The following is a 26176-nucleotide window of genomic DNA, read 5'->3' as shown; positions in this document are numbered from 1 at the left end:
CACAGGACCCTGAGGAGGGAGTAAGAGAGGCCCCGGCACGCGGATTTTCACTAGAAAGGAGAAACTCACCCTCGGTCTTATGACCCTGTCTCCGCCGTATCCGCTTCCAGGTCCTCTGGAAATTGCGCGCGCGATTAGAAGCAGGGCCTCCGGGGGGCGTGGCCTGGGCGGAGAGCTTCCAGCGAGGAGCCGGAGGAGGAGGGAGCCCAGGTCTGAGAAGGGAGAGGGAGAAGCCCTGGCAGGGGGCGGGCACTGTAAGGTGCTTCCCAGTAACTTCACGTGCTTAGTTTAAGTGACTGTAACAGTTTTAAGGTAAAAAGCTTACAGTTGTGTGGGCCAGTTACGTCGGAAACTAAGATGTTTCCTCTTAAGATGAAAATGGTTTAAGGGAATATCCTGTTGGTCCAGTGGTTAGGACCTTGGTTAGGGAACTAAGATCCTGCAAGCTGCACAGCTGAACAAAAACCAAAAAACAAATCAAAAACAACAGGAAACCGCCACACACACACACACACACACACACACACACACACACAAAACAAAAACCCGTCAGTGTCTTTTTGGCAAGTGTTTGCTTTCAAGTCCTGCTAGTGAGACTGAGGCAAGTTGTGACATGTGAACTTAGTTGCGGCACGCATGTGGGATCCAGTTCCCTGATCAGAGATTGAACCCGGGCCCCCTGCATTGGGAGCACGGAGTTTTATCCACTAGCGCCACCAGGGAAGCCCCCTGGATATTGCTTATTCTTAAAAGGAAACTGAAGAACATTGACCTTTTCGAACTATTTCATTAAGCACTCCAAGCACAAAAATGTTTGTTCTTTTAATGATTTCTGAAAATCTTTTATATTCTAATATTTTTGGTTTACTTCCTATATTCCTATTTCCACTTCATGTAAGTCAAGGTTTATGCCATGGCTTTTATTCTAGCACACACACACACAAAACCACATAAAATATATTCATATAGTGCATATTCGTGAAAGTATGTCAGGTTTTAGGTGGTGTGAAAAAGAAATAACAAGGCCAAGGCAGAGTCCCTTCATCCCAGGACAGCAAACCAAGTCTTAATTGTAGTTTCATCCCTCCCTAGAATGTGGCCTGAAACCAGTAACTCTGCAATTTCCAGATCAACACTAGTGAGGTTATCTACAGAGTAAGACCTCAGCTGCACGACTATCCAAAATAGGAGACCTAGCCTCAAACATTCCTTTTTAATTTTTTTTGTGCCAGTAAGTCTGTCTTCACCCACTTTCTCCCTACAAAAGCGTTCCTAACTGTACAGCTCCTTGAGCACCACCCTATTTACTAGGTGGCATGCTGCCCTATTCATGAATCATTCAACAAAGCCAATTAGATGGTTTTTTAAATTAATTTGTGTTGCGTCTTAGTTGCGGCACGCATGATCTTCGTTGTGGCGTGTGGGATCCTTCATTGCAGCGTGTGTGCTCTACAGCCTCGGGGCTCAGTAGTTGTGGCACCTGGGCTATCTAGCTGTAGCACACAGGCTCAGTTGCCCTGCAGCATCTGGGATCTTGGTTCCCCGACCAGGGATTGAACCCGCGTCCTCTGCGTTGGAAGGCGGATTCTTAACCACTGGACTAGTAGGGAAGTCCTAGCCAATGAGATCTTTAAATTTACTCAGTTCCATTTTTGCACATTAATGGAAGTCAGCCTCTAAAATGCACTGCTATGGTATTTTCACTATAGCCATCCAAATATTCTGGAATAGAGTGTGGAGAGAATAACTCAAGTACAAATTATGAGTATGTAATCTCCCCAAGTATGCTGCTTGATTCCTTCATTGAAAGAAATTGTTACAGATACATTTTCAGCCCTGAGAGCCTAATAGTGCATTCTCTGTTTCTGTAATATATTACTGAGGTGGGGTAAAACTGTGTTGGTAGAAGGAACATGATTAATCCGTGGTTTAAAAAAAAGTGATTTATTAAATGAGGCCTATGATACATTCTGAATAAAACAGCAGCAGCAATTAAATGTGAATCATATAACTACAAATACTATTTGGTTTCTTCTGATTAAATTCCACTCTTGGTTAACCGCTCTCTATTCAATCTCCAAGAATAAGACTAATTTTTCAGACTTCCCTGGTGGCGCAGTGGTTAAGAATCCACCTGCCAATGCAGGGGACAGGGGTTCGAGCCCTGGTTCTGGAATATCCCACATGCCGCACAGCAACTAAGCCTGCGCGCCACAACTACTGAGCCTGTGCTCCAGAGCCCATGCTCCGCAATGAGAAGCCTGCACACCACAACAAAGAGTAGCCCCTGCTTGCCACAACTAGAGAAAGCCCATGTGCAGTAATGAAGACCCAACGCAGCCAAAAATAAATTTACTGAAAAAAAAGACTAATTTTTCATTAACCATTGCCATTCAGTGGGGAATGTAACCACCATTTCCAGTGCATTATTTCTAACAAATAACGAGTTCTAGTAACCTGTGACTCTCCTCCCATGAAAAGTCCAGTCCTTAATGCTTGATCTGTTCATGGTCAGTTGGTAGAACATTCTGTACTATAACCCACCATCTATGGATGGGCACCTTGAACATAAGCATGATAACTGATATCATAGTTTTACATTATTCTCTGCCCTTCCCTGATTCTAATTCATTCAATATTGTTACACAACTCAGTATTTTTTTTTTCTTTTTGGCTAGGTCGGGTCTTAGTTGTGGCACATGGGATCTTTATTGAGGCATGCAGGATCTTTCATTGCAGCAGACTGGGTCTTTGTTGTGGCAGGTGGGCTTCTCTCTACTTGTGGCATGAGGGTTTTCTCTTCTCTAGTTGTGGTACGCATGCTCCAGGGCACAAGGGATCTGTAGTTTGTGGCACGCAGGCTCTTTAGTTGAGAAACGCAAGCTCAGTAGTTGCAGCGCGTGGGCCAGTTTCCCCACGGCATGTGGGATCTTAGTTCCCTGACCAAGGATTAACCCACATCCCCTGCATTGGAAGGCGGTTTCTTTTTTTTTTTTGCGGTATGCAGGCCTCTCACTGTTGTGGCCTCTCCCATTGCGGAGCACAGGCTCCGGATGCGCAGGCTCAGCAGCCATGGCTCACGGGTCCAGCCGCTCCATGGCATGTAGTATCCTCCTGGACCGGGGCACAAACCCGTGTCCCCTGCATCAGCAGGCGGACTCTCAACCACTGTGCCACCAAAGAAGCCCGGAAGGCGGATTCTTTACCACTGGGCCACCAGGGAAGTCCTTTAGTATTGTTTTTCCAGGAAAGGTGGATATGAATGAACCACACCTAGTGAATTTGGCCCCTTCGTCTTGACTCCATCCCAGAGACCATCAGGAAATTCTGTAAGAAAGGTATAAAATCAAGACTTCAAACCTTAGCTTGAAATTCATAAAGTAGCAATGCAGCCTTTTCAAGAATACTCAAATGAAATACTCTATAATTTATTAGAACAGAAGGGCCATTTCCACATGTCCTTCTGCAGTGATACACGTCATAAGTTTTAATATTTTGTGACTTGTAATTATTCTGTAGTATGTAACATCTCAGGTTAATCTCAGAGAAGTAAAGACTTAGTTATTCCTAGTATGGATTATTGGATGTATGGTGTGTTGTAAGAATTGGCCAAAAAATTTACAAATTACATTTGTAAGGATTCTCACCAACATGAATTCTTTGGTGAATCCTAAGAACACAGTTTCTTAAAGGTATTTCCATGTTTAATATATCTGTATAGTTTCTGTCCTGCATGAATTCACTCATTACGCCAAAGATGTGAATACTTGATAAAAAAAAAAACTTTACAACATTCATTACATTTGTAAGGTTGCTCTTCAATATAACCTTTATTTCCTTTTTGGCTGCTTTGGGTCTTTGTTGCGGTGCACAGGCTTCTCATTGCAGTGGCTTCTCTTGTTGCAGAGCACGTCCTCTAGGTCCATGGGCTTCAGCAGTTGTGGCACAAGGGCTCAGTAGTTGTGGCGCATGGGCTTAGTTGCTCCGCGGCATGTGGGATATTCCTGGACCGGGGCTCAAACCCATATCTCCTGCACTGGCAGGCGGATTCTTTTTTTTAATAAAGGTTTATTTATTTACTTATTTGGCTGCATTGGGTCTTCATTGCTGCACGGGGGCTTTCTCTAGTTGTGGCGAGTGCGGTTCACCCTTGGTTACACTGCCCGGGCTTCTCCTTGTGGTGGCTTCTCTTATTGCAGAGCATGGGCTCTAGGCACGTGGCCTTCAGTAGTTGTGGCACACAGACTCAGTAGTTGTGACTCATGGGCTCCAGAGCACAGGCTGAGTAGTTGTGGTGCACGGGCTTAGCTGCTCCGCGGCATGTGGGATCTTCCCAGACCAGGGCTTGAACCCTGGTCCCCTACATTGGCAGATGGGTTCTTAACCACTGTGCCACCAGAGAAGTCTTATAACTCCTCTTATGTTCCAGTTTTGGTCTTTGGGTAAAGCCTTAGCCTGCACATTACTTTTGTATGGTTTTTCTAAAGATGTATATTTTCAAGTCTAGTGCAGTGTGAGGCCTGGATAAACCTCTGTCCATACATTTATACGGCTTCTCCTCAATATGGACTCTCAGTTGTTGTACAATACTTGAACTCAAGGTAAAACTGTTGCCACTCCCACTGCATTTGTAAACTATTGCTCCAGTATGTTCCCCCTTTTATGTCTGGGTAAAATCCTTGCTATGCACATTAGATCTGTGTGGTTTGTCTCCAAGACATATATTCTTATGTATCCTGAAAGTAAGCAATAATTCAAAACTTTGCCACACTCCTTGCATTTGTAAGTACAAAGTATTTGGTGAACCCCGTGTAGGCAATACCTAAAAAGCCTTGCCACATTCAGTAAATGTGTCAGGTTTTGTCCAGTACCTGATGACTGGTGAAATGTGACCCGAGTAAAGGTTTTACACGCTCATATCATTTGTAAGGTTTCTCTCCAGAATGAATTTTTTTTTTTTTTTTCAGAATGAATTCTTTATAGAAGACTAAGGTCAAACCATTCTCTAAAAGCCTTGACACACGCAATACATTTACACAGCTTCTACGGAGTATGAATTTTCTCACGAAGCCTAAGGAGTGAACACCTTCTAAAAGCCTTGCAACACTGATTACATTTGTAACGTCTCTCACCAGTGTGGATTACCTGATGGTAAGATAGGCTTGAACGCAAAATAAAGACTTTGCCACAATCAAGTCATCTGTAAGTTTTCTCTCCAGTATGAATTCTCCGATGATACACAAGGTGAGACCTATAACTGAAGAATTTTGCACATACTTCACATTTAAATGGTTTCTCTCCTGTATGGATTACCTGATGGGAAGTTAAGGTTGATCGCATACTAAATGCTTTGTTACACTCATTACATTTGTAAGGTTTCTCTCCAGTATGAATTCTACGGTGAGTCACGAGCTGTGAACTTTGTCTGAAGCCCTTGCCACACACCTCGCATTTATGTGGTTTCTCTCCCGTATGGATTACCTGATGGGAAGTTAAGGTTGACTGCACGCTAAATGTTTTGCCACATTCATTACATTTGAAAGGCTTTTCTCCTGTGTGAATCCTCTGGTGATTCACTAGGTGATAAGTCTGTCTGAAGCCCCTGCCACATACATTACATTTATGTGGTTTCTCTCCTGTATGGATTACCTGATGGGAACTTAAGCCTGATCGCACACTAAATGCTTTGCTGCATACATTACATTTGTAAGGCTTCTCTCCAGTATGAACTCTACAGTGAGTCACGAGGTGTGAATTTTGACTGAAGCCCTTGCCACAAACGTCACATTTATGTTCTGTCTCTCCTGTATGGATTACCTGATGCGAAGTGAGGCTCGAACGCACAATAAAGGCTTTGTCACACTCATGACACTTGTATGGCTTCTCCCCAGAATGAATTCTCTGATGGATTTTAAAGTGTGATTTTTGACTAAAGACCTTTCCACATACATCACACTTATATGGTTTCTCTCTTTTATGGATTATCTGATGTGTAGTGAGAGTTGAACGCTGAGTAAAGGCTTTGCCACATTCACTACACTTGAAAGGGTTCTCTGCATCGTGAATTCTTTGGTGAATCCTGATTTCAGACTGTTGCCTAAATGACTTCCCACATTCATTACATTGGTAAGGTCTCTCTCCAGTATGGATCACCTGATGATTAGTTAGGCTTGAAAGAGCGATATAGGCTTTGCCACACACATCACATTTGTACGGTTTCTCTCCAGTGTGAATTCTTTGGTGAATCTTGATGTAATACCATTGCTTAAAGGCCTTGCCACATTCAAAACACTTATATGGTTTCTCTCCAGAATGACTTTTCTGATGGTCAACCAGGCTTGAACTTTGGCTAAAAGCTTTACCACACTCATTACATGTGTAAGGTTTCTCTCCACTATGAATTCTCTGATGTCTTGTAAGATGTGAATTTTGACTAAAGACCTTGCCACACGCATTGCATTTGTAAGGTTTCTCTCCAGTATGAATTGTCTGATGACGTGCAAAGTGTGAATTTCTAATAAAGACTTTGCCACATACATTACATTTATATAATTTCTTTCCTATATGAATTTTCTGATGTTTAATGAGGTTTGAGTGAAAATTAAAGGTTTTGCCACACTCATTACATGTGTAAGGTTTCTCTCCACTATGAATTCTCTGATGTCTTGTAAGATGTGAATTTTGAGTAAAGACCTTGCCACACTCACTGCATTTGTAAGGTTTCTCTTCAGTATGACGTCTCTGATGATTTGCAAAGTGTGAATTTCGACTAAAGACTTTGTCACATATATCACATCTATATAATTTCCTTCCTGTATGAATTTTCTGATGTCTGATGAGATTTGAGCGAAGAGTAAAGGCTCTGCCACACTCATTACATGTGTAAGGTTTCTCTCCACTATGAATTCTCTGATGACTTCCAAGGTGTGCTTTTTGACTAAAGAGCTTGCCACACTCATTACATTTGTAAGGTTTCTCTCCAGTATGAATTGTCCGATGACTTGCAAGGTGTGAACTTCGACGAAAGACTTTGCCACATACATCACATTTGTACGATTTCTTTCCTGTGTGGATTATCTGATGTCTAGTGAGGTATGAGCCCCGATGAAACATTTTGCCAAACTGACGACATCTGTAAGGTTTTCCCTTGTATGCTTTCTGCTCCTGTGCCGGTCCTGAAAGATGGATAAGATCATTCCCATATATATTAGAAATGTTGGCCTGGACACTAGGAGTAATTCTTTCAAGTATTGAAAATGAGCCTCTACTGTTGGTAGACTTCACAGCTTGATTACATTCATAAATTTTCCCTTCAGTTTGATATATCAGCAGTTTATCTCGAAAGCTTGATCCAAGCCTATTTTCAACAGGCTTGTTTCCTGCATCCCTTTTCCAATGTTGATTTCTTTTATAAGTGAGATTTTCTTTACAGGTTATAGGCATTCCTTTGCAATTTCTTTCATCATCTCTCCACTGATACTCAAAGTCATGCATATTTTCCTGGATTTCCTTGAAGTAAAAATCTCTTATTTCACGGCTTTCACGTGTTTCTAACATCACTGTTTGGAATACTTCTCCTCCATCACTGTTCACTTTAGGTTGTAATTTCTTCATTACATATATATGACAGATATCTACAAGATATAAAGAACCATAGGAATCCTATTAATTATAGTTCAGAACAAAGTCATTTCTTGTTGATAACATGATATTAAACCAAAAATAATACTTATCCTGAACAGAGTAATAAAGCTTCCCAAACAAAATGTTCAAAATTTAAGGAACAGTAAAGAAATATGATCCCTTACGAAAGAAAGTGATCACATGTATTTCAAAGTAATCTTAGGTGGGGTATAACGTTTAAAACTTGTGAATCACTAGGCTGTACACTCGAAACTTATATAATATTGTAAATCAACTACATGTTAATAACAAAATAAGGATATATAACTGAGAAAAATAAAAAAATTAAAAAATAATAATTTTAGGGTAGCCTAGTTCCAAAACACCCTATGACAAAAACCCTAACGCTGTATAAACTTGTATTTGCTCTCAAAAAAAGGGCATTTTCCCACCATGACCCCAAAGCACAGTAATTGGCAGTAAGCATACTGCTGTCTTTTTTTTTTTTTTTTTTTTTTGGCCACACCAAGTGGCTTGTAGGGTCTTAGTTCCCCAACCACGGGTCAAACCTGGGCCCATGGCAGTGAAAGTGCTGAGTCCTAACCACTGGACTGCCAGGGAATCCCACTGCTGTCTTGTAACTGAGGAGAAAAAAGTATTATATTGTACAAAATTTCTGCATATTTGTACGTAAGTAAATGCTAAAGAACCAACAATGCGTTATAATGGTAAATAATCCAAAATAAGCTTACCTGATGGATAATGTAAACAAATGGCAGTTTAGTATTGAAAACCAGATAGCATTGAGCTATGGCCTATCTAGGCAGTTACCTTAAATTATTGGCCCCAAAGTGTATGTAATACAGTGTGCATTGAAAATTTATTTATGTATTTATTTTTAATATTTATTTACTTTTTTGATTTATTTTTGGCTGCGTTGTGTCTTTGTTGCTACGTGCGGGCTTTCTCTAGTTGTGGTGAGCAGGGGCTACTCTTCATTGTGGTGCATACACAGGTTTCTCATTGCGATGGCTTCTCTCATTGCAGAGCATGGGCTCTAGGTGCACAGGCTTCAGTAGTTGGGCTCGTGAGCTCTAAAGCACAGGCTCAGTAGTTGTGGCGCATGGGCTTAGTTGCTCTGCAGCATGTGGGATCTTCCTGGATCAGGGCTCTAACCCATGTCCCCCTGCATTGGCAGGTGGATTCTTAACCACTGAGCCACCAGGGAAGCCCTGAAAATGTATTAACTAGGATCAGAGACAATGTTGTTGGGATCAATTACAAATAAAAACACCCAAGTTATAATGTAGACAAATGGATAGCTCACAATAAACATGAAAGTCAGTATTTTTTAAAAGTAACCTTCAAATCTTTACTGTGAAACATGAAATATTCTAAGCCCAATTTTCAAATAAGGGCATCAGACTCACAGGGTTCATGTACATGAAACCAATTTACACAGAAAGTAAATGAGAGATACAGGATATGAATACCAAGAGTTCAGAAAGAAAATTTCAAGGGTGATACAAGAACTGAGCTGTATATAGCATTATTCAGCCATCCTTCCTGGAAATGGTTTCGGAGGCACCACCTCTGCACATATAAATTAAGGTCCTGCCTAGTGAAATTAATTCACTGTAGGAATACACATGATTTTTTACAATGTGAAAAGTGTGGGAAGACAGTGGGATGGGTGATAAAAGGCTCTGGGAATTAGGGAGTTCAGAAGTAAAAAACCAAATATGCTAGCAAGTAACAGTGTATTCCATCCACATCAAGGGACCATGTGAGGAAAGGTCAGAACTGGGAAGGCCAAGAATGGAGGACAAGGAGTAATGGACGTGTGGGAACACAGCTTGTGCTTTCTAAACTGTGGGAATGTAACTGTACCAGGGCAATGAGAATACTGAATGGGGAAGAAAAGAAAAACCGGTTTAGCAAGTAGTACTGTACCATCTCATTTTTAACCACGGGACTTATACCATGGGCATGCAACAAAAGCAAAAGAAATTTAAAAAGGGAGAGAGTGTGATATTGTAAAGAGAAAGCAGGTTTTTATCTCTAGCAATATCTGGTATGAAATGTACCAATATTAATATCCATGAGTTCCATTTCCAGGAATATATATTCAAGAGAAAAACACGGGTTTCTCTGCTGGCTCAGTGGTGAAGAATCCGCCTGCCAATGCAGGGGACATGGGTTCAGCCCTGGTCCGGGAAGATCCCACATGTCATGGAGCAACTAAGCCTGTGCGCCACAACTACTGAGCCTGCGCTCTAGTGCCCACGAACTGCAACTACTGAGCCCACGTGCCACAATTACTGAAGCCCGCGCACCTAGAGCCTGTGCTTCGCAACAAGAGAAGCCACTGCAATGAGAAGCCTGTGCACTGCCACGAAGAGTAGCCCTGATCACTGCAACTAGAGAAAGCCCGTGCTTAGCAACAAAAACCCCCCCAAAAAAGAGAGAGAAAAATACACAGACATTACCGGAGATACATCCAAGAATGTAAGAAGCAGGATTTGGAAGGAAAACATAGGAAATGGCCATCAAAAGGAGACAGATGAGTTTATTCTGCACATTTTCTTGCAGATACAATGAAACCTTACAGTATAGCAAAGCAGGGAGACAAGAGTTCATGATGATAATCTCCTAGCTGGGTGGGCAGACAGTTTGTTTCAAGAAACAAAGATAACAGGAGGTGTTTCCCAAGGTATGAGCATTTTAAGATGTGATCATATTAGTTAAAAAAAGAAAAAGAGGGGCTTCCCTGGTGGCGCAGTGGTTGAGAGTCCGCCTGCCGATGCAGGGGACACGGGTTCGTGCCCCGGTCCGGGAAGATCCCACATGCCGCAGAGCGGCTGGGCCCATGAGCCATGGCCGCTGAGCCTGCGCTTCGGAGCCTGTGCTCCGCAACGGGAGAGGCCACAACAGTGGGAGGCCCGCGTACCGCAAAAAAAAAAAAAAGAAAAAAAAAAAAAAAAAAAAGAAAAAGAGGACTTCCCCGGTGGCACAGTGGTCAAGAATCCACCTGCCAACGCAGGGGACATGGGTTTAAGCCCTGGTCTGGGCAGATCCCACATGCCATGGAGTAACTAAGCCTGTGAGCCACAACTACTGAGCCTGTACTCTAGAGTCCACGGGCCACAACTACTGAAGCCCGCGTGCCACAACTACTGACGCCCGTGCTCCACAACAAGAGAAGCCACTGCAATGAGAAGCCCGCGCACCACAAAGAAGAGTTAGCCCCCACTCGCCACAACTAGAGAAAGCCCGCTCCCAGTAACAAAGACCCAACTCAGCCAAAAATAAATAAATTTAAAAAGAATCTTATTAACTAAATTATTAATTACCTAACATTGTAAAAATTTTAACAATTTGTCATATCAACTTTTTAGACTAAGACTCCTTATTTGGTATTAAAAACAACAGTGTCCCTTTTGCTGTCCTGCTCTAATTACTGGAAATCATAGCACTGGATCTCTTAACACAATCTCTGCCATAAAAAAGACATGAAAAATGATGTTGGCAAGACAGAAGACCAGTAAACTCCAGGCACTTAGCCCATGGAGACGCTGAATTAACAACAATATACAACAAGAACAAAAATCTTTGTGGGTTTTGTTTTGTTTTGGTTTTCGTTTTTTTTTGGCTGCACCACATGGCTGGCAGGATCTTAGTTCCCTGACCAGGGACTGAACGTTGCCCTCAGCAGTGAAAGCACAGAGTCTTAGACTGGACCACCAGGGAATTCCCAACAAAATCCTTTGGAATAACTCAAAGAACCAGGTGAGAAGCTGAAACACCCAAAGAAATGCCTACACTCAAAACACAGAACCAAAAAGTGTAATCATGATTTTTGACTCAATCCCTCCAAGGCACAATAAGGTGAGAATAAACAGGAGAAAGTGTCCCAGTTCCCAGCTCCTCCTTTAGGAGAAAATGCAAATCAAACCCTCAAGGAGATATCACTTGAGACCTTTAGAATGGCTATTATCAAAAAGACAAGAGAGGGGGAATTCCCTGGTGGTCCAGCAGCCAAAAAAGAAACAAAAACAAAAAAACCAAGAGGTATGAGTGTTAGTAAGGTTGTGGATTAAAGAGAACCCTACCGTACTATCAGAAGATTATAATTCGTTTTAGTCACTGGAAAAAACTAATTACAGTCAAAATATTTTTTTTTAAAGCACCACATAACGTAGTTATTCCACATGTGGGTATATACCGAAAAGAAATGAGGTCATCACTATCACACAGAGGTATCTGCACGCCTATGTTCGTTAGAGCAGTAGAAGCCATAGCCAGGATATGGAAACTACCTAAGTGTCCAACTAATGAATGGATAAAAAAAAAATCTCATTTCTATAGAAAATGAGATATTATTCAGCCATAAGAAAGAATGAAATCCTGCTATCTGTACCAACATGGAGAGCATTTGAAGGGATTATGCTAAGTAAAATAAGTCTGAGAGAAAAACAAATAAAGAATAATCTCACTTATAGTTGGGGGGAAGAAAAGCCAAACACAAACAGAAAGTAAAATAGGGATTACCAAAGGCTGGGGCACAGCAGAAATGGGGAGATGTTAGTCAAGATGAATTAGTTCTGGGGATCTAACATACAGCATGCTGACTATGATTATTAATACTGTATTATATACTTGAAAGTTGTTAAGACAGTAACCTTCACGTGTTCTCACCACACAAACAAAATTGTTAATTATGTAAGTTAATGGATGTTTTAACAAACATACCTGGTAATCTTTTCAAAATATAAACGTGTAGCAAATCATTACACTTAACTTACACAATATTATATGTTGATTGTATCTTAAAGCTTGAAAAAAAAAAATACAAAGGAATGCACATAAAAGATACTGGTTTATCATGTGAATAAAAATAATTTTAAAAATGAAAATAAAAAGAAAAAAAGACCATAGGAAACAGAGTCAAAGCTAGAAAGAAAAAAAATTAAATTAAGAGATATACAAAAAGAATAAAAAACTACAGAAAATCACAAAATTAAAAGTTGGTTCTTTGATCAGATAGACATAATAAACCCCTTAAGTACATTAACTAACCAAAAAGAGAGAAGGCCAAATAACTAAAATAAAAAATGAAAGTGGGGGCACTACAATTGATTCCACAGAAATAAAAAAAAAATTAGAATACCAAGAATAATTCTACGCCTAAATATTGCAAAATCTGAATGAATTCCCAGAGACACACACCTATCAACAGAGTCATGAAGAAATAAAAAATCTGAACAAACCCATTCCTTGTAAGGAGACTGAGTCACTAACAAAAATCACTGATCAAAATCAAAGGAGAGGGCTTCCCTGGTGGCGCAGTGGTTGGGAGTCCACCTGCCGGTGCAGGGGACGCGGGTTCGTGCCCCGGTCTGGGAGGATCCCACATGCCGTGGACCGGCTGGGCCCGTGAGCCATGGCCACTGAGCCTGCATGTCCGGAGCCTGTGCTCCACGGCGGGAGAGAGCACAGCAGTGAGAGGCCCGCATACCACACACACCAAAAAAAAAATCAAAGGAGGACTTCCCTGGTGCTCCAGTGGTTAAGACTCTGTGCTTCCACTGCAGGTCAAGGTTTGATCCCTGATTACGGAATTAAGATTCCACATGCCGCATGGTGCAGCCAGAAAAAAAAAAAAGAAAGAAAGAAAGAAAGAGAATCCAAAGGAAAGCTAGATAGCGTCACTACTGAATTCCACCCAACATCTTAAAAGAATTAAGATCAAGCTTCTTCAAACTCTTCCCCAAAATTTGAAAAGGAAACACTTCAAAACTCATTATGAGACTAGAATTACTCTAAAATCAAAGTCAGTCCAAAACTGGACTTCCCTGGTGGGGCAGTGTTTAAGAATCCTCCTGCCAATGCAGGGGACACAGGTTCGAGCCCTGGTCCGGGAAGATCCCACATGCCACGGAGCAACTAAGCCCATGCACCACAACTACTGAGCCTGCGAGCCACAGCTACTGAGCCCGCATGCCACCACTGCTGAAGCCCGTGCACCTAGAGCCCGTGTTCTGCAACAAGAGAAGCCACCGCAATGAGAAGCCCGAGCACCACATCGAAGAGCAGCCTCCACCGCCGCAACTAGAGAAAGCCCGCGTGCAGCAATGAAGACCCAACGCAGCCAAAACTAAAATATAAAATAAATAAATAAATCTTAATATTGATGCAAAACTCATCAATCAAACAAGAGTAAATGAAATTTAACAGTACTACAAAAGGATTATACAGTACAACCAAAGAGGATATATTCTTGGAATGCAAGGTTGCTCCAACAAATGAAATCTTTCAATGTAAAACTTCACATTAAATATAAGAAAATACACTACATGATTATCTCAACTGATGCAGAAAAGCATTTGACTAGTTAACAGCCTTTCATAATAAACACACTCAATACAGTAGGAATAGAAATAAATACAGTAACACAATAAAAGACTAATATAAAAAGCCCACAGGTAACATCATACACAATGGGGAAAGACTGAAAGCTTTTTCTCTCAGATCAGGAACAAGACAAGATACCTGCTCTCACTATCTCTATTAAACACATAGCTGGGGCTTCCCTGGTGGCGCAGTGGTTGAGAGTCCGCCTGCCGATGCAGGGGACGCAGGTTCGTGCCCCGGTCCGGGAAGATCCCACATTCCGCAGAGCGGCTGGGCCTGTGACCCATGGCCGCTGAGCCTGCATGCCCAGAGCCCATGCTCTGCAATGGGAGAGGCCACAGCAGTGAGAGGCCCACGTACCACAAAAAAACAAAAAAAACAAAAAAAAAAAACACATAGCTGGAGTCCCAGCCAGACAAATGGGCAAGAAAACAAAATAAAAGGTATCCAATTAGAGAAAGGAGAAGAAAATTATGTCTGTTTAGAGATGACATAACCTAATATGTAGAAAAAACATGAGATTCCACAAAAAAATCCTGATATAAATAACTAATGAATTCAGAAAAATTGGAAGATATAAAGTCAACATGTAAAAATTGTATTCTATATGTTAATGATGAACAATTAGAAAATTGAGAAAACATTTCCATCTCAAATAGCATCAAAAAGAATAAAATACTTAGGCAAAACCTTAGCCACATAAAAAATACTTGTACACTGTAACTAAAATCGTTGCTGAAAATTATTAGAAAATACACAAGTAAATGCAGATATCCCCAGTTCATGGACTGAAACACAATATTGTCATTACGTCAATACCAACAAAATGATCAAGAGATTCAAAGCAATACCTAACAAAACCACAATATCAATTTTGGAAAAAATAAACACTTACATCCTAGGACATACACTGAATCTCAAGAGACCCTGAATAGGAAAAACAATCTTGAAAAGAACAAAGTTGAAGGTCTCATACTTCCTTATTTCAAAACTTACTAAAAAGCAAAACTAATAGTAAGTGTATGGTACCAATATAAAGACAGACAGAAACACCAGTGGAAAAGACGTCAGCAATAAACTCTTGCATATACAGTCAAATGATGTGCCACAAAGGTGTCAAGATTCCTCAATGAGGGAAAAGCAGCCTCTTGAAAAAAAGATGTTGAGAAAATCAGATACCCACATATGAAAGAATGTAGTTGGACTGCTGCATGAACCCCTGTAAAAAATTAACTCAAAAGAGAACAAAGATCTAGGGACTTCCCTGGTGGTCCAGTGGTTAAGAATCCACCTTCCAAAGCAGGGATGTGGGTTCGATCCCTGGTCGGGGAACTAAGATCTCACATGTCGTGGGGCAACTAACTCCACGCACTACAACTACTGAGCCCGCGTGCCACAACTAGAGAGAAGCCTGTGCGCCACAACGAAAGATCCCACGTGACACAACGGAGATACCACATGCTGCAACTAAGACCCAACACAGCCAAATAAATAAATAATTAATTTTAAAAAAATAGAACAAAGATCTAAACATACAAGCTAAAAGCATAAAACTCCTAGAAGAAAACATAGGAAAAAATCTTAATGGCACTGGATACAGCAATGATTGAGAACATACGACTGCAAAAGCACAGCAAACGGAAGTAAAAACAGATAAATTGGACTACATCAAAATTACAAACTCTTGTGCATCAAATCACATTCAGTAGAGTGAAAAGACAATCTGCAGAACGGGTAGAAAATAGTTGCAAATCATGTATGTGATAATGGGTTAATACTGAAAATATATGAAGAAATGTAACAGTCTGGTCACCAACTTCACAATGAAGGGCGATTCCCCAATTCAACCACCCACGCACTACGAAAAAAACAAGAACACTAAGAATATCATAAAAATATGAACCTGCTGACTAAACAAATAAAAGTCAAGTTCATTTATAATGCATAGAGGGACTTCCCTGGTGGCACAGTGGTTAAGAATCTGCTTGCCAATGCAGGGAACACGGGTTTGATCCCTGGTCCGGGAAGATCCCACATGCTGCAGAGCAACTAAGCCCACGAGCCACAACTACTGAGCCCATGTGCCACAACTACTGAAGCCCGTGTGCCTAGAGCCCGTACTCCGCAACGAGAAGCCACCACAATGAGAAGCCCATGCACCGCAACGAAAGTAGCCCCCCTTGCCGCAACTAGAGAAAGCCCACAAGCAGCAATGAAGACCAAATGCAGACAAAAATAAATAAATAAGTAAAAATTTACTTAAAAAAAAAGAAAAAACAGTACTTCATTGAAGGCATCATTCAACTTCATAAGTTCTCTCATTAAGACACTTCAAAATGGGCTTCCCTGTTGGTGCAGTGGTTAAGAACCCATCTGCCAATGAAGGGGACACGGGTTCGAGACCTGGTACAGGAAGATCCCACATGCCGAGGAGCAACTAAGTCCGTGAGCCACAACTACTGAAGCCCGTGCACCTAGAGCCAGTGCTCTGCAACAAGAGAAGCCACTGCAATGAGAAGCCCGCGCACCACAATGAAGAGTAGCCCCCGCTCGCCGCAACTAGAGAAAGCCTGTGTGCAGCAACAAAGACCCAACGCAGCCAAAAATAAAATAAAATAAATTATTTTAAAAAAACACACACACACACACACAAAGATGCTTCAAAATAGTATTTGTTGGGCTTCCCTGGTGGTGCAGTGGTTGAGAGTCCGCCTGCCGATGCAGGGGACATGGGTTTGTGCCCCGGTCCGGGAAGATCCCACATGCCACGGAGTGGCTGGGCCCGTGAGCCATGGCCGCTGAGCCTGCGCGTCCAGAGCCTGTACTCCACAACGGGCCGCAACAGTGAGAGGACCACATACCGCAAAAAAAAAAAAAAATAGTATTTGTTGAGGTTGGATAAACAATACACGGTATGAAAACTGTGGAATGAACAGTCTAGTCAACAGACCCAGAGATATGAGGATGTGAACTTGGACAATGTTGACCCAAGGAGAAATTCCTATACCATTTATTGAGGCTCCAAGGGGATGATGATTAGTATATGTGAAAAACATTGTCACAGTTGCTCTTGAGACACGCTTTTGTGATACTCCTCAAAACCAGAAAAAAAAAACTGGAAACACTTATCAGTCAAGTGTTTCTTTGTGGTTTTTTTTTTTCTAGCCATGCAGCATGTGGGATCTTAGTTCCCTGACCGGGGATTGAACCCGCGCCCCCTTCACTGGAAGCACAAAGTCTTAACCACTGGACCACCAGGGAAGTCCCTCCACAAGCTCCTGTGATGCTTTCTATTTCAGTATCCTAGGACATGCTGACTACTCTAGTGAATAGCTTCAAATGGTGCTTCTGTATGTAGCAGAATAATATTGCGACGAATTAGTAAACATATCTCCATCAAGAATGCTATGTTTCCAGACTTTACTGATGGCGTAGTGGTTAAGAATCCGCCTGCCAATGCAGGGGACACGGGTTCGAGCCCTGGTCCAGGAAGATGCCACATGCCACAGAGCATCTAAGCCCGTGCGCCACAACTACTGAGCCTGCACTCTAGAGCCTGCAAGCCACAACTACTGAGCCCACGTGCCACAACTACTGAAGCCCACACGCCTAGAGCCTGTGCTCCGCAACAAGAAAATCCACTGCAATCAGAAGTCCGCGTATCACAACGAAGAGTAGCCCCCGCTTGCCGCAACTAGAGAGAGCCCACAGGCAGCAACGAAGACCGAACACAGCCAAAAATAAATTAATTAATTAATTAAGGAAAAAGAATGCTATGTTTCCAAGTAAACCCACTCCACAGGAGAGTGAAGTTATTCAACACCTAAAGACAGCTTACCACAACAACAAACAAACAAAAGGATGAAATATCAAATACCTAAGAATGGGCATTTTAAAAGCAATTTCAGAGGCAAAATCATGCAAACTAAAGAAAATATGACATCAACAAGAGTCTACATTCCCAGACTAAGTAGAGAGGTAAAAGAACAAGAAAAATACAATATATTGGGGTCAGATATTATAGAACTTTAACACGGGACCATGGGCTCTACCCATAGTCGCCAAGCTCAGAGATTCATATATGCTCCCCATGTGGGATTGGGGATCAAAGAGAATCTCTTCGTCCATACTGTTTATAGTTTTCCTAAGTAACAGTTACAGAAGATCCAACCCATTTCCCCATTACACACACCCAGAAGTATGTGGCAAAAGCAGAACAGAAGAAACGGCTGAGGGGGAACTCCCTGGCAGATTCACTGGTTAGGATTCCGGGTTTTCACTGCCACGGGCCCAAGTTCAATCCTTGACTGGGGAACTAGGATCCTACAAGCCACACGGCACAGCCAAAAAGAAAAAGGAAAAAAGAAAACAAAAAACGAAGAAATGGCTGAGGGATCTGAATGGCAGACATGACCTGAAACAGATCCATGCAGGTTCTGAGAGGCCAGATGGAATCAAAGAGCAGCCACTGTTTTCCCATCATTTAATTAGTTCTTCCAAGTACACCAAACTGAGACAGGTCCAGGGGTTTGGACTATGGAGGCCTCAGCTCTTATCTATATGGACTAAAAATTGAAAATCCCATGCAATCAAGTATAGAAGAAGAGACCAAGGGGGAAACAGATTGCTTTGAAACAGCTCACCACGTGCTACTCAAATCAAGCAACAAGACCCAGACGGCAGAGTGTAGATCACGATAAAGACCTTGCCTTTGATTCTACTGGAGCTGCAGCACCACAGGGAGGTGAAAGGATGAATTTTACACGTTGAAGGATAGTGTGCTATGTTGGGGAGAAGAAAAATTTCCCCTGAGAAAAGTTCGTAAGTAATAAACTTAGAATTTCCTAAAGAGCTCTCCAAACACCATTAATGGTGTGGCTTCCTCTCTGTCCATCTGAGTTCTGACCTGTGTTCATACTTTTGATACATCCCCAGCCATTGTTTTTTTGCTATTTTCATGTCACTCTTCACAGTCAAGGGCTCTTCCTCTTGCTCCAAAATGCAAATAATATTCAGGTCAGGAACAGAAATAACTGCCGAAAAGAGAAAATAAATAATATGTTGTAGGTTTTCCAGAATCCCAGCTCTTTGATCAGCACAGGAGTGAGCACACAACAGATGGATCTCAAACAATATTTCACAAATTCATTCATTCACTGCTTGCCTCCTTCTGAATGCAGAGAGAATAGTATAATATGCAGATAACTGGCTTTCTTCCAAGAAGTAGTGACTCAGGGCTTCCCTGGTGGTGCAGTGGTTAAGAATCTGCCTGCCAATGCAGGGGACACGGGTTCGAACCCCGGTCCAGGAAGATCCCACATGCCGTCGAGCAACTAAGCTCCTGTGCCACAACTACTGAGCCTGTGCTCTAGAGCCTGCAAGCCACAACTACTGAACCCGTGAGCCACAACTACTGAAGCCTGCACACCTAGAGCTTGTGCTCCACAACAAGAGAAGCCGCCACAATGAGAAGCCTGCACCCTGCAATGAAGAGTAGCCCCCGCTCGCCACAGCTGGAGAAGGCCCACGTGCAGCAACGAAGACCCAACGTAGCCAAAAATTAAAATTAAAATAAATAAATAAATTTATTTTTTTAAAAGATAGTGACTCAAAAGAACAGCGGTATGAAATAGGGAATCAGATATTTTAAGTTTCCAATTGGGCTTTATCAATACTTAAGCTCTGGAACAACTCCTGGTGTATCATGAAGTGGGCAGATCACCAGAAGAAAGGACAACGTTAAACTCCTGACACTACACCATGAAGCTTTTCATGTCTGAGTCAACAGGGCTTTGAGCTCAGTGAAGCGATGCAGGGACTCCCAAAAGGTACAGAAGGGAAAATGCAAAGATACATAAGGGCAGATCCCTATGTCTAGAGGGAAGTTATCCTCACCCAGGGAGACCAGGTTCTTGTAGGTCTCCAACATCACATCCCTGTACAAGGCCCTCTGAGCAGGGTCCAGGCATTCCCACTCCTCCTGAGAGAATTCAATGGCCACATCCTTGAAGGTCAACTGTTCCTGAAATGAAAACACATTTCAACAAGGGGCCATGAGGAGAGTCCTTATTTTCACACAAAATGAGAAGAGGAGAGAGGGGTAAAGATCAATTCAGTTGAAGTATGTATTCTGACAGATCCATGTTAATGTATTTAGAGCAAATTATGGGTCTCAAATTTTAATTTCTTATGCTTTTTCATAGAGATTATAATATCTTCCATTCAATATGGATTTTTCATTTTTTTGGACAATACATGAAATGCATACAAATAAAATTCAACAACAGGATGTCCAGGCAGAAGTGTTAGATATTACGTTTCACACACTGAGTGATATTCAATATTTAGATGAGCTACAGTATGACTGGTGTCTTCAGAGATGACAAAGTCCACAGTGGCTTTAAAGAAAAGTCAAAATCTTAAATTGTGATGATGATACCAAGAGCAATGACTAAAGGTGTCTGAATGCTTCCTATATGCTAAGTATTACTCTAAATGTTTTACATGTATGAACTTGTTATCAACATAACAGCTCATTAGAGAAAATCCCATTTTTACTTTTCAGAGGAGTAAACTGTGCCCAAGACACTCTAAGAAACTTGCCTCAGAACAGAAAGCTAGGAAATGGCACTGCAAGCATGAAAACTCAGGTATCTTCTGTACGACAAAGAAGCTTTGTAAATAAAATCTTAACATTTTGGGTCTGTTAAAAAAAAAGAAAAAAGCACATAGCTAACATCAAAATCAATGGTAAAAGATGAAAGCTTTTCCTCTAAGGTCAGAAAGAAGGCAAAGATGTACACTCTCTGCACTACTTACTATTCAGCAACGTACTGCAATACCCAGCCAGAGCAATTAGGCAAGAAAAATACAGAAGTAAAATTATCTTTTTTCTGCAGATGACAAGATCTTATATGTACAAAACCATAAAGATACCACAAGAAAAATGTTATAAATAAAAAACGATATTAGAAAAGTTGCAAGATACAAAATCAACACAAAAAAATCACTGCTTTTCTATACACTCAAAATGAATAATCCGAAAGGAAACAGACAATCATTTTTACTATAGCATCAACAAAAAAAAACACTTAGTAGTAAATTTAGCCGAAGAGGTGAAAGACTTGTACACTGAAAACTACTAAACTCTGCTAAAAAATAAACAGAAACACATCCCCTACTCATGAATTGGAAGACTTAATGCTAGAATTCATATGGGATTTTAAGGGATTCCAAGTCGACAAAACACTCTTGAAAAAGAAGAAAGATGGATGCCGTGCTGTTTTAGACTTCAAAACATATTAAAGGGCTTCCCTGGTGGCGTAGTGGTTGAGAGTCTGCCTGCCGAGCAGGGGACACGGGTTTGTGCCCCAGTCCAGGAGGATCCCACATGCCGTGGAATGGCTGGGCCCGTAGCCATGGCCGCTGAGCCTGCGCCTCTGGAGCCTGTGCTCCACAACGGGAGAGGCCACAACGGTGAGAGGCCCGCGTACCGCAAAAAAATATATATATATATTAAAAAGCAAAATAGCATGGCATTGGCATAAACAGATATTTAAACAAATAAACCAGGGATTTCTCTGGTGGTCCAGCAGGTAAGACTCCATGCTCCCAATGCAGGGTTTGATCCCTGGTCCAGGAACTAGATCCCACATGCATGCCACACTAAGAGTTCGCATGCCACAACTAAAAAGTCTGCATGCCGCAACTAAGAAGTACGCATGCCACAACTACAGATCCCACATGTCACAACTAAACATGTCACAATGAAGATCCCGCGTGCCACCACGAAGACCCAGTGCAGCCCCAAAATAAATACATAAATTAAAAAAAAAATGAATAAAACAGAACATTCAAAAGTAAACCCCTGCACATATGCCAATTTTTTTTTTTTTTTGCGATACGCGGGCCTCTCACTGTTGTGGCCTCTCCCGTTGCGGAGCACAGGCTCCGGACGCGCAGGCTCAGCGGCCATGGCTCACGGGCCCAGCCGCTCCGCAGCATGTGGGATCTTCCCGGACCGGGGCACGAACCCGTGTACCCTGCATCGGCAGGAGGACTCTCAACCACTGCACCACCAGGGAAGCCCTGTCCAACTAATTTTTGACAAGGATGCTAAGACTACACAATGCGGAAAGGACAGTCTCTTCAACAAATGCTGCTGGGAAACGGAGTATCTACCAGTAAAAGAATGAAGCTGAAACATTACCTGCATCAAACTTAAAAAACCTTCTGTGGGTCAAAGAACACAGTGAGTAGTGTGAAAAGACAACCCCGAAGGAATGAAGGTGATGAAGATGATTTAAAGAATCTCTAAGTGTCAGAGACTTAGGTTCATTTCATAGTTTAAAATCAGTGATGGAATAAAACACCCTCTATCACTGATGTCTCTGAACTTTCCATTCCATTCCCAATGATTAAGATTTTGAATGAAGTACACTCATTTAGCTTCAAGTGTACTAAAACAGTCAGAACTGATTTCCCCTTATTGGTCTATGTTCTAGATTTTACCAGGTATTTGTACATATTACCATGTGACTTCCACGTGCAGCTTCTTTATCAGGGTTTACAGAGAGTGGACGTTACATCCAGATGGGGCCCCTAAGCAATCCCTGCTGCCCAATAGCACTGACATGGTGTCTCCAACTCATGGGTGTGAAGCCCTGCCCAGGACTATGCCTAGTGGAGACTCTAAGTGGAGATGACAGGCCCTGAGGGAAGCCCCCAGGTGAGTGTGAATGTACAGGTGTCAGGCTCAGAGTGAGAGATTAGCGAGTCCAAAGAAGGGCATTTCAGGAAGGACAGACAGAAGAAACAACTGAGAATACGACTTTACCTGAGAAAGAGCCATTTCTGACTCCTTTTCTTTCCTCTTCCTCCTCTTCTGAGTTTCTTCCTCAGGCAACGTGAGTCTTTAGAGGTTGACCTTGAAAGTGGAAAACAGGCTGTTTAACGCTTGCAATCAACACACCCCCTTCCTGAGTCACCACCACACACACAGGGAAGCCCTCAGCATGTGGAACAGACGGTCCTCTGTTGCCCACTGTCCCAGGAGAGACTCAGGACAATAACTCCCACACAGAGACCAACAGGTGCGTTTTCCCACTCTTTCCTTCAGTTCAGGCTCCCCTCCTGGTGAGGCCCTCACGTACCCAGCAGCAGCGGGCACCTCAGCTGGACCCGAAGATCCCCTTCAGGTCACCGAGCAGCCCTGATCCATCCCCACACAGAGCAGAGCCCTCACCCTCAGCCCAGATCTCAGTCCTCAGGAACGGGAGGACCTGGAGCCATGATGCTCAAATGGATACAAATTAGAATCACCCAGGGAATTTTAAATATTACTGAGGCTGGGCCAAACCTCAACTATTTGAAGGGGAATATCTGGTCAGGGGACACAAAACATACGTGCAAAATGCATCAGCAATCTAATGGGAAGCCTGGGTTAAGCACCACTCAGAGGAATCAAGCCCAGCACACCTCTCACTCTGTCTTTTCCAGCTTTACTGAGGTATAACTGACTAATGAAAATGGTATATATTATATATATGGTGTACATGTGATCATTTGACAGGCATATGCAGTGTGAAATATTTATCACAATCAAGGAATTAACACATCTATCAACTCACAATTACCATTTTTCATATCTGTGCGGTGAGAACACTTAAGATTTACTCTCAGGACTTCCCTGGTGGCGCGGTGGTTAAGAATCTGCCTGCCAATGCAGGGGACACAGGTTCGAGCCCTGGTCCGGGAAGATCCCACATGTTGTGGAGCAACTAAGCCCGTGCACCACAACTACTGAGCCTGAGCTCTAGAGCCTGCGAGCCACAACTACTGAGCCCACGTGCCACACCTACTGAAGCCTGTGCGCCTAGAGCCCGTGCTCCGCAACAAGAGAAGCCATGGCAATGAGAAGCCCGCACTGCAACGAAGAGTAGCCCCTGCTCACCGCAACTAGAGAAAGCCCATGTATGTGCTCGCTTCGGCAGCACATATACTAAAATTGTAACGAGAAAGCCCGTGCACAGCAACAAAGACCCAACACAGCCAAAAATAAATAAATAAATAAATTTATTTTAAAAAAAAAAAAGGCACCATGTAGTGACAGAGTCAGTCATTTCTCGCTGTACGATTCCTGTCCATAGTCCTCTACCCCATGTTAGGAAAAGGGAAGGGGGTGACCCACAATGGAGTGACGTCACTGACTGCTGGCTGAACAGGGCTTGCAAATGGAAGTTACCTTCTGTTCCAAATAATTACAAAATGCACAAGCCCTGTGCACAGGAGTTCTGCACTTCTCATCCTTATCTGTATAATGTAAACAAACAAGTTTTATTTGTATTAGATTCTAAAGCCGCAAATCAATATATTACACCTTAATCATCCATATTCAAACAACTCACCATCCATCTGGATCCAGTTTCCCCCCTCTACCTGCACTACTATGTGTTTCCATGTCATTCCGTTTATATATCTTTGTATTTCATTCTCTCTTTTTATTCCCCTCTGCTCTACTGCCCTTTCTCCCCGCCTATTTCTTCCCTCACTCCCGTCCTGCCGCACTCTGCAACATGTTATTCCTCTTGTTCTTCCTCCTCAACCTTTCTGATTGCCCAAAACCTCCATATATTCCTTCCTCTTTCTCCATCTCTGCTCCCTCTCTGTCCTCGGGTTACACCCCTTCTATCCCTGTCACCTTCCCTTTGACTTCCACTCTCTGGCACCCACACGGCTACGTCTCCCTCCTGCTCTCTCTTCCTCTGCTCTCGCCTCCAGTTGTCCTCTTTCTCTCCCAGCACCATGTTGCTCTGTTGGCCATTCTCCAAATAAGTTGAACTAGGGACCGAAGAACACTGGGTGTCCACGCAGAAAGACCGGTCTGAGGAGAAGCGAGGACAGAGGGGCGGGGAGGGAGGAAGGGGGACTCCGGAGAGGGGCGGGCTCTCCAGAATCCCAGGACCGGGAAGAGGACGCGGCCTCTCTGGGAGCGGGGCGGCCAGCGCTGCCCTCCAGAGGGCGAGGCTTGGGGGACGCGCATCCACCTCGCAGAAGAGGGCTTTACAGGCCGAAGGCGGAGACAGTAAAAGGTTTCAAACAGCAAAACGGCGCGAAAGTCGGTGTCTACGTGGAACGAAGGCCGAAAACCCAAGGACCGGGACGGGCCTCAGAGCGATTTCAACCCCAAAGGGAAACGATCCCCACTGTGAATTTCTTTAGGATGTAAGGGCGGGGGCGAGTACTTAAAATTCCGCAGTAAGGGGCTTCCCTGGTGGCGCAGTGGTTGAGAGTCCGCCTGCCGATGCAGGGGACACGGGTTCGTGCCCCGGTCCGGGAAGATCCCACATGCCACGGAGCGGCTGGGCCCGTGAGCCATGGCCGCTGAGCCTGCGCGTCCGGAGCCTGTGCTCCGCAACGGGAAAGGCCACAACAGTGAGAGGCCCACGTACCGCAAAACAAAAAACAAAACAAAAAAATTCCGCAGTAAGTCCCACACTCTGAGGATGTATGGGGGGGCCCCGAAGCGCAGATACAGTAGAAAGAAGAAACTCACACACCGAAGAGTGACTTCAGCTCTCCGTGGTGACCCAGGTTGGTCTCTCCGCTTCCGCGTCCGTGGAACACTGCGCAGGCGCAGAAGGAGCAGCCTGGGGACGGGGACTGCGAAAGTCGCTTACGCGAGGAGGCGGGGCTAGGAGAGCGCCCCAGCCTGCGGGGGAGCCCCCGCAAAGGGCTGGGGCAGGAGACTGGGGCCTCTGCATCCCCTGCCCCACCCCCAGCCTTGCCTGTAAAGCGTCTCTTTAGGGATTTAGAAACTTGTGTCTTTTGAACTCTGTGTAGCCGCTTTGCCTCCTGCTTTTTCTGATTTACTGTTGAAACCAAAGGTAGTCACCAGTTAGATCTATTTAACTTACTAAATAAATAATAAACTGTAACCTGCTTTTGAGGATCAAGCCCACTGTAATTATTTTTAGGAAAGCTTGCACATCCTGCAAGTGTCATTTAGCTAAAGATGTTTGTCCAAGTTGTTTTTTAGAAACTTGGAGTCAGCCGTATCCAGTTTGATGCCGAGCTGGTTACAACTAGTTAGAACCACTGACTGTCCACCTGCGCATCTGTGAGTGTCGGCTCTGTGACA

At 43.1% G+C, this 26176-nt stretch overlaps 1 protein-coding gene across 1 annotated transcript; it reads right to left on the bottom strand.

Annotated features, from left to right (window-relative positions):
* Positions 1-5196: 5196 nt before the first annotated feature.
* Positions 5197-22888, bottom strand: LOC136140955 (zinc finger protein 665-like). The gene is given in 8 exon segments (XM_065899088.1): positions 5197-6273; positions 6318-6514; positions 6615-6727; positions 6812-7634; positions 18944-18993; positions 18995-19070; positions 19933-20059; positions 22874-22888. Coding segments are annotated over 8 exon segments (2478 nt in total).
* Between the last annotated feature and the right edge of the window lie 3288 nt (positions 22889-26176).

Source organism: Phocoena phocoena, chromosome 20, assembly GCF_963924675.1.
Source record: "Phocoena phocoena chromosome 20, mPhoPho1.1, whole genome shotgun sequence".
NCBI lineage: Eukaryota > Metazoa > Chordata > Mammalia > Artiodactyla > Phocoenidae > Phocoena > Phocoena phocoena.
This window is presented reverse-complemented; position numbering and strand designations above follow the sequence as displayed.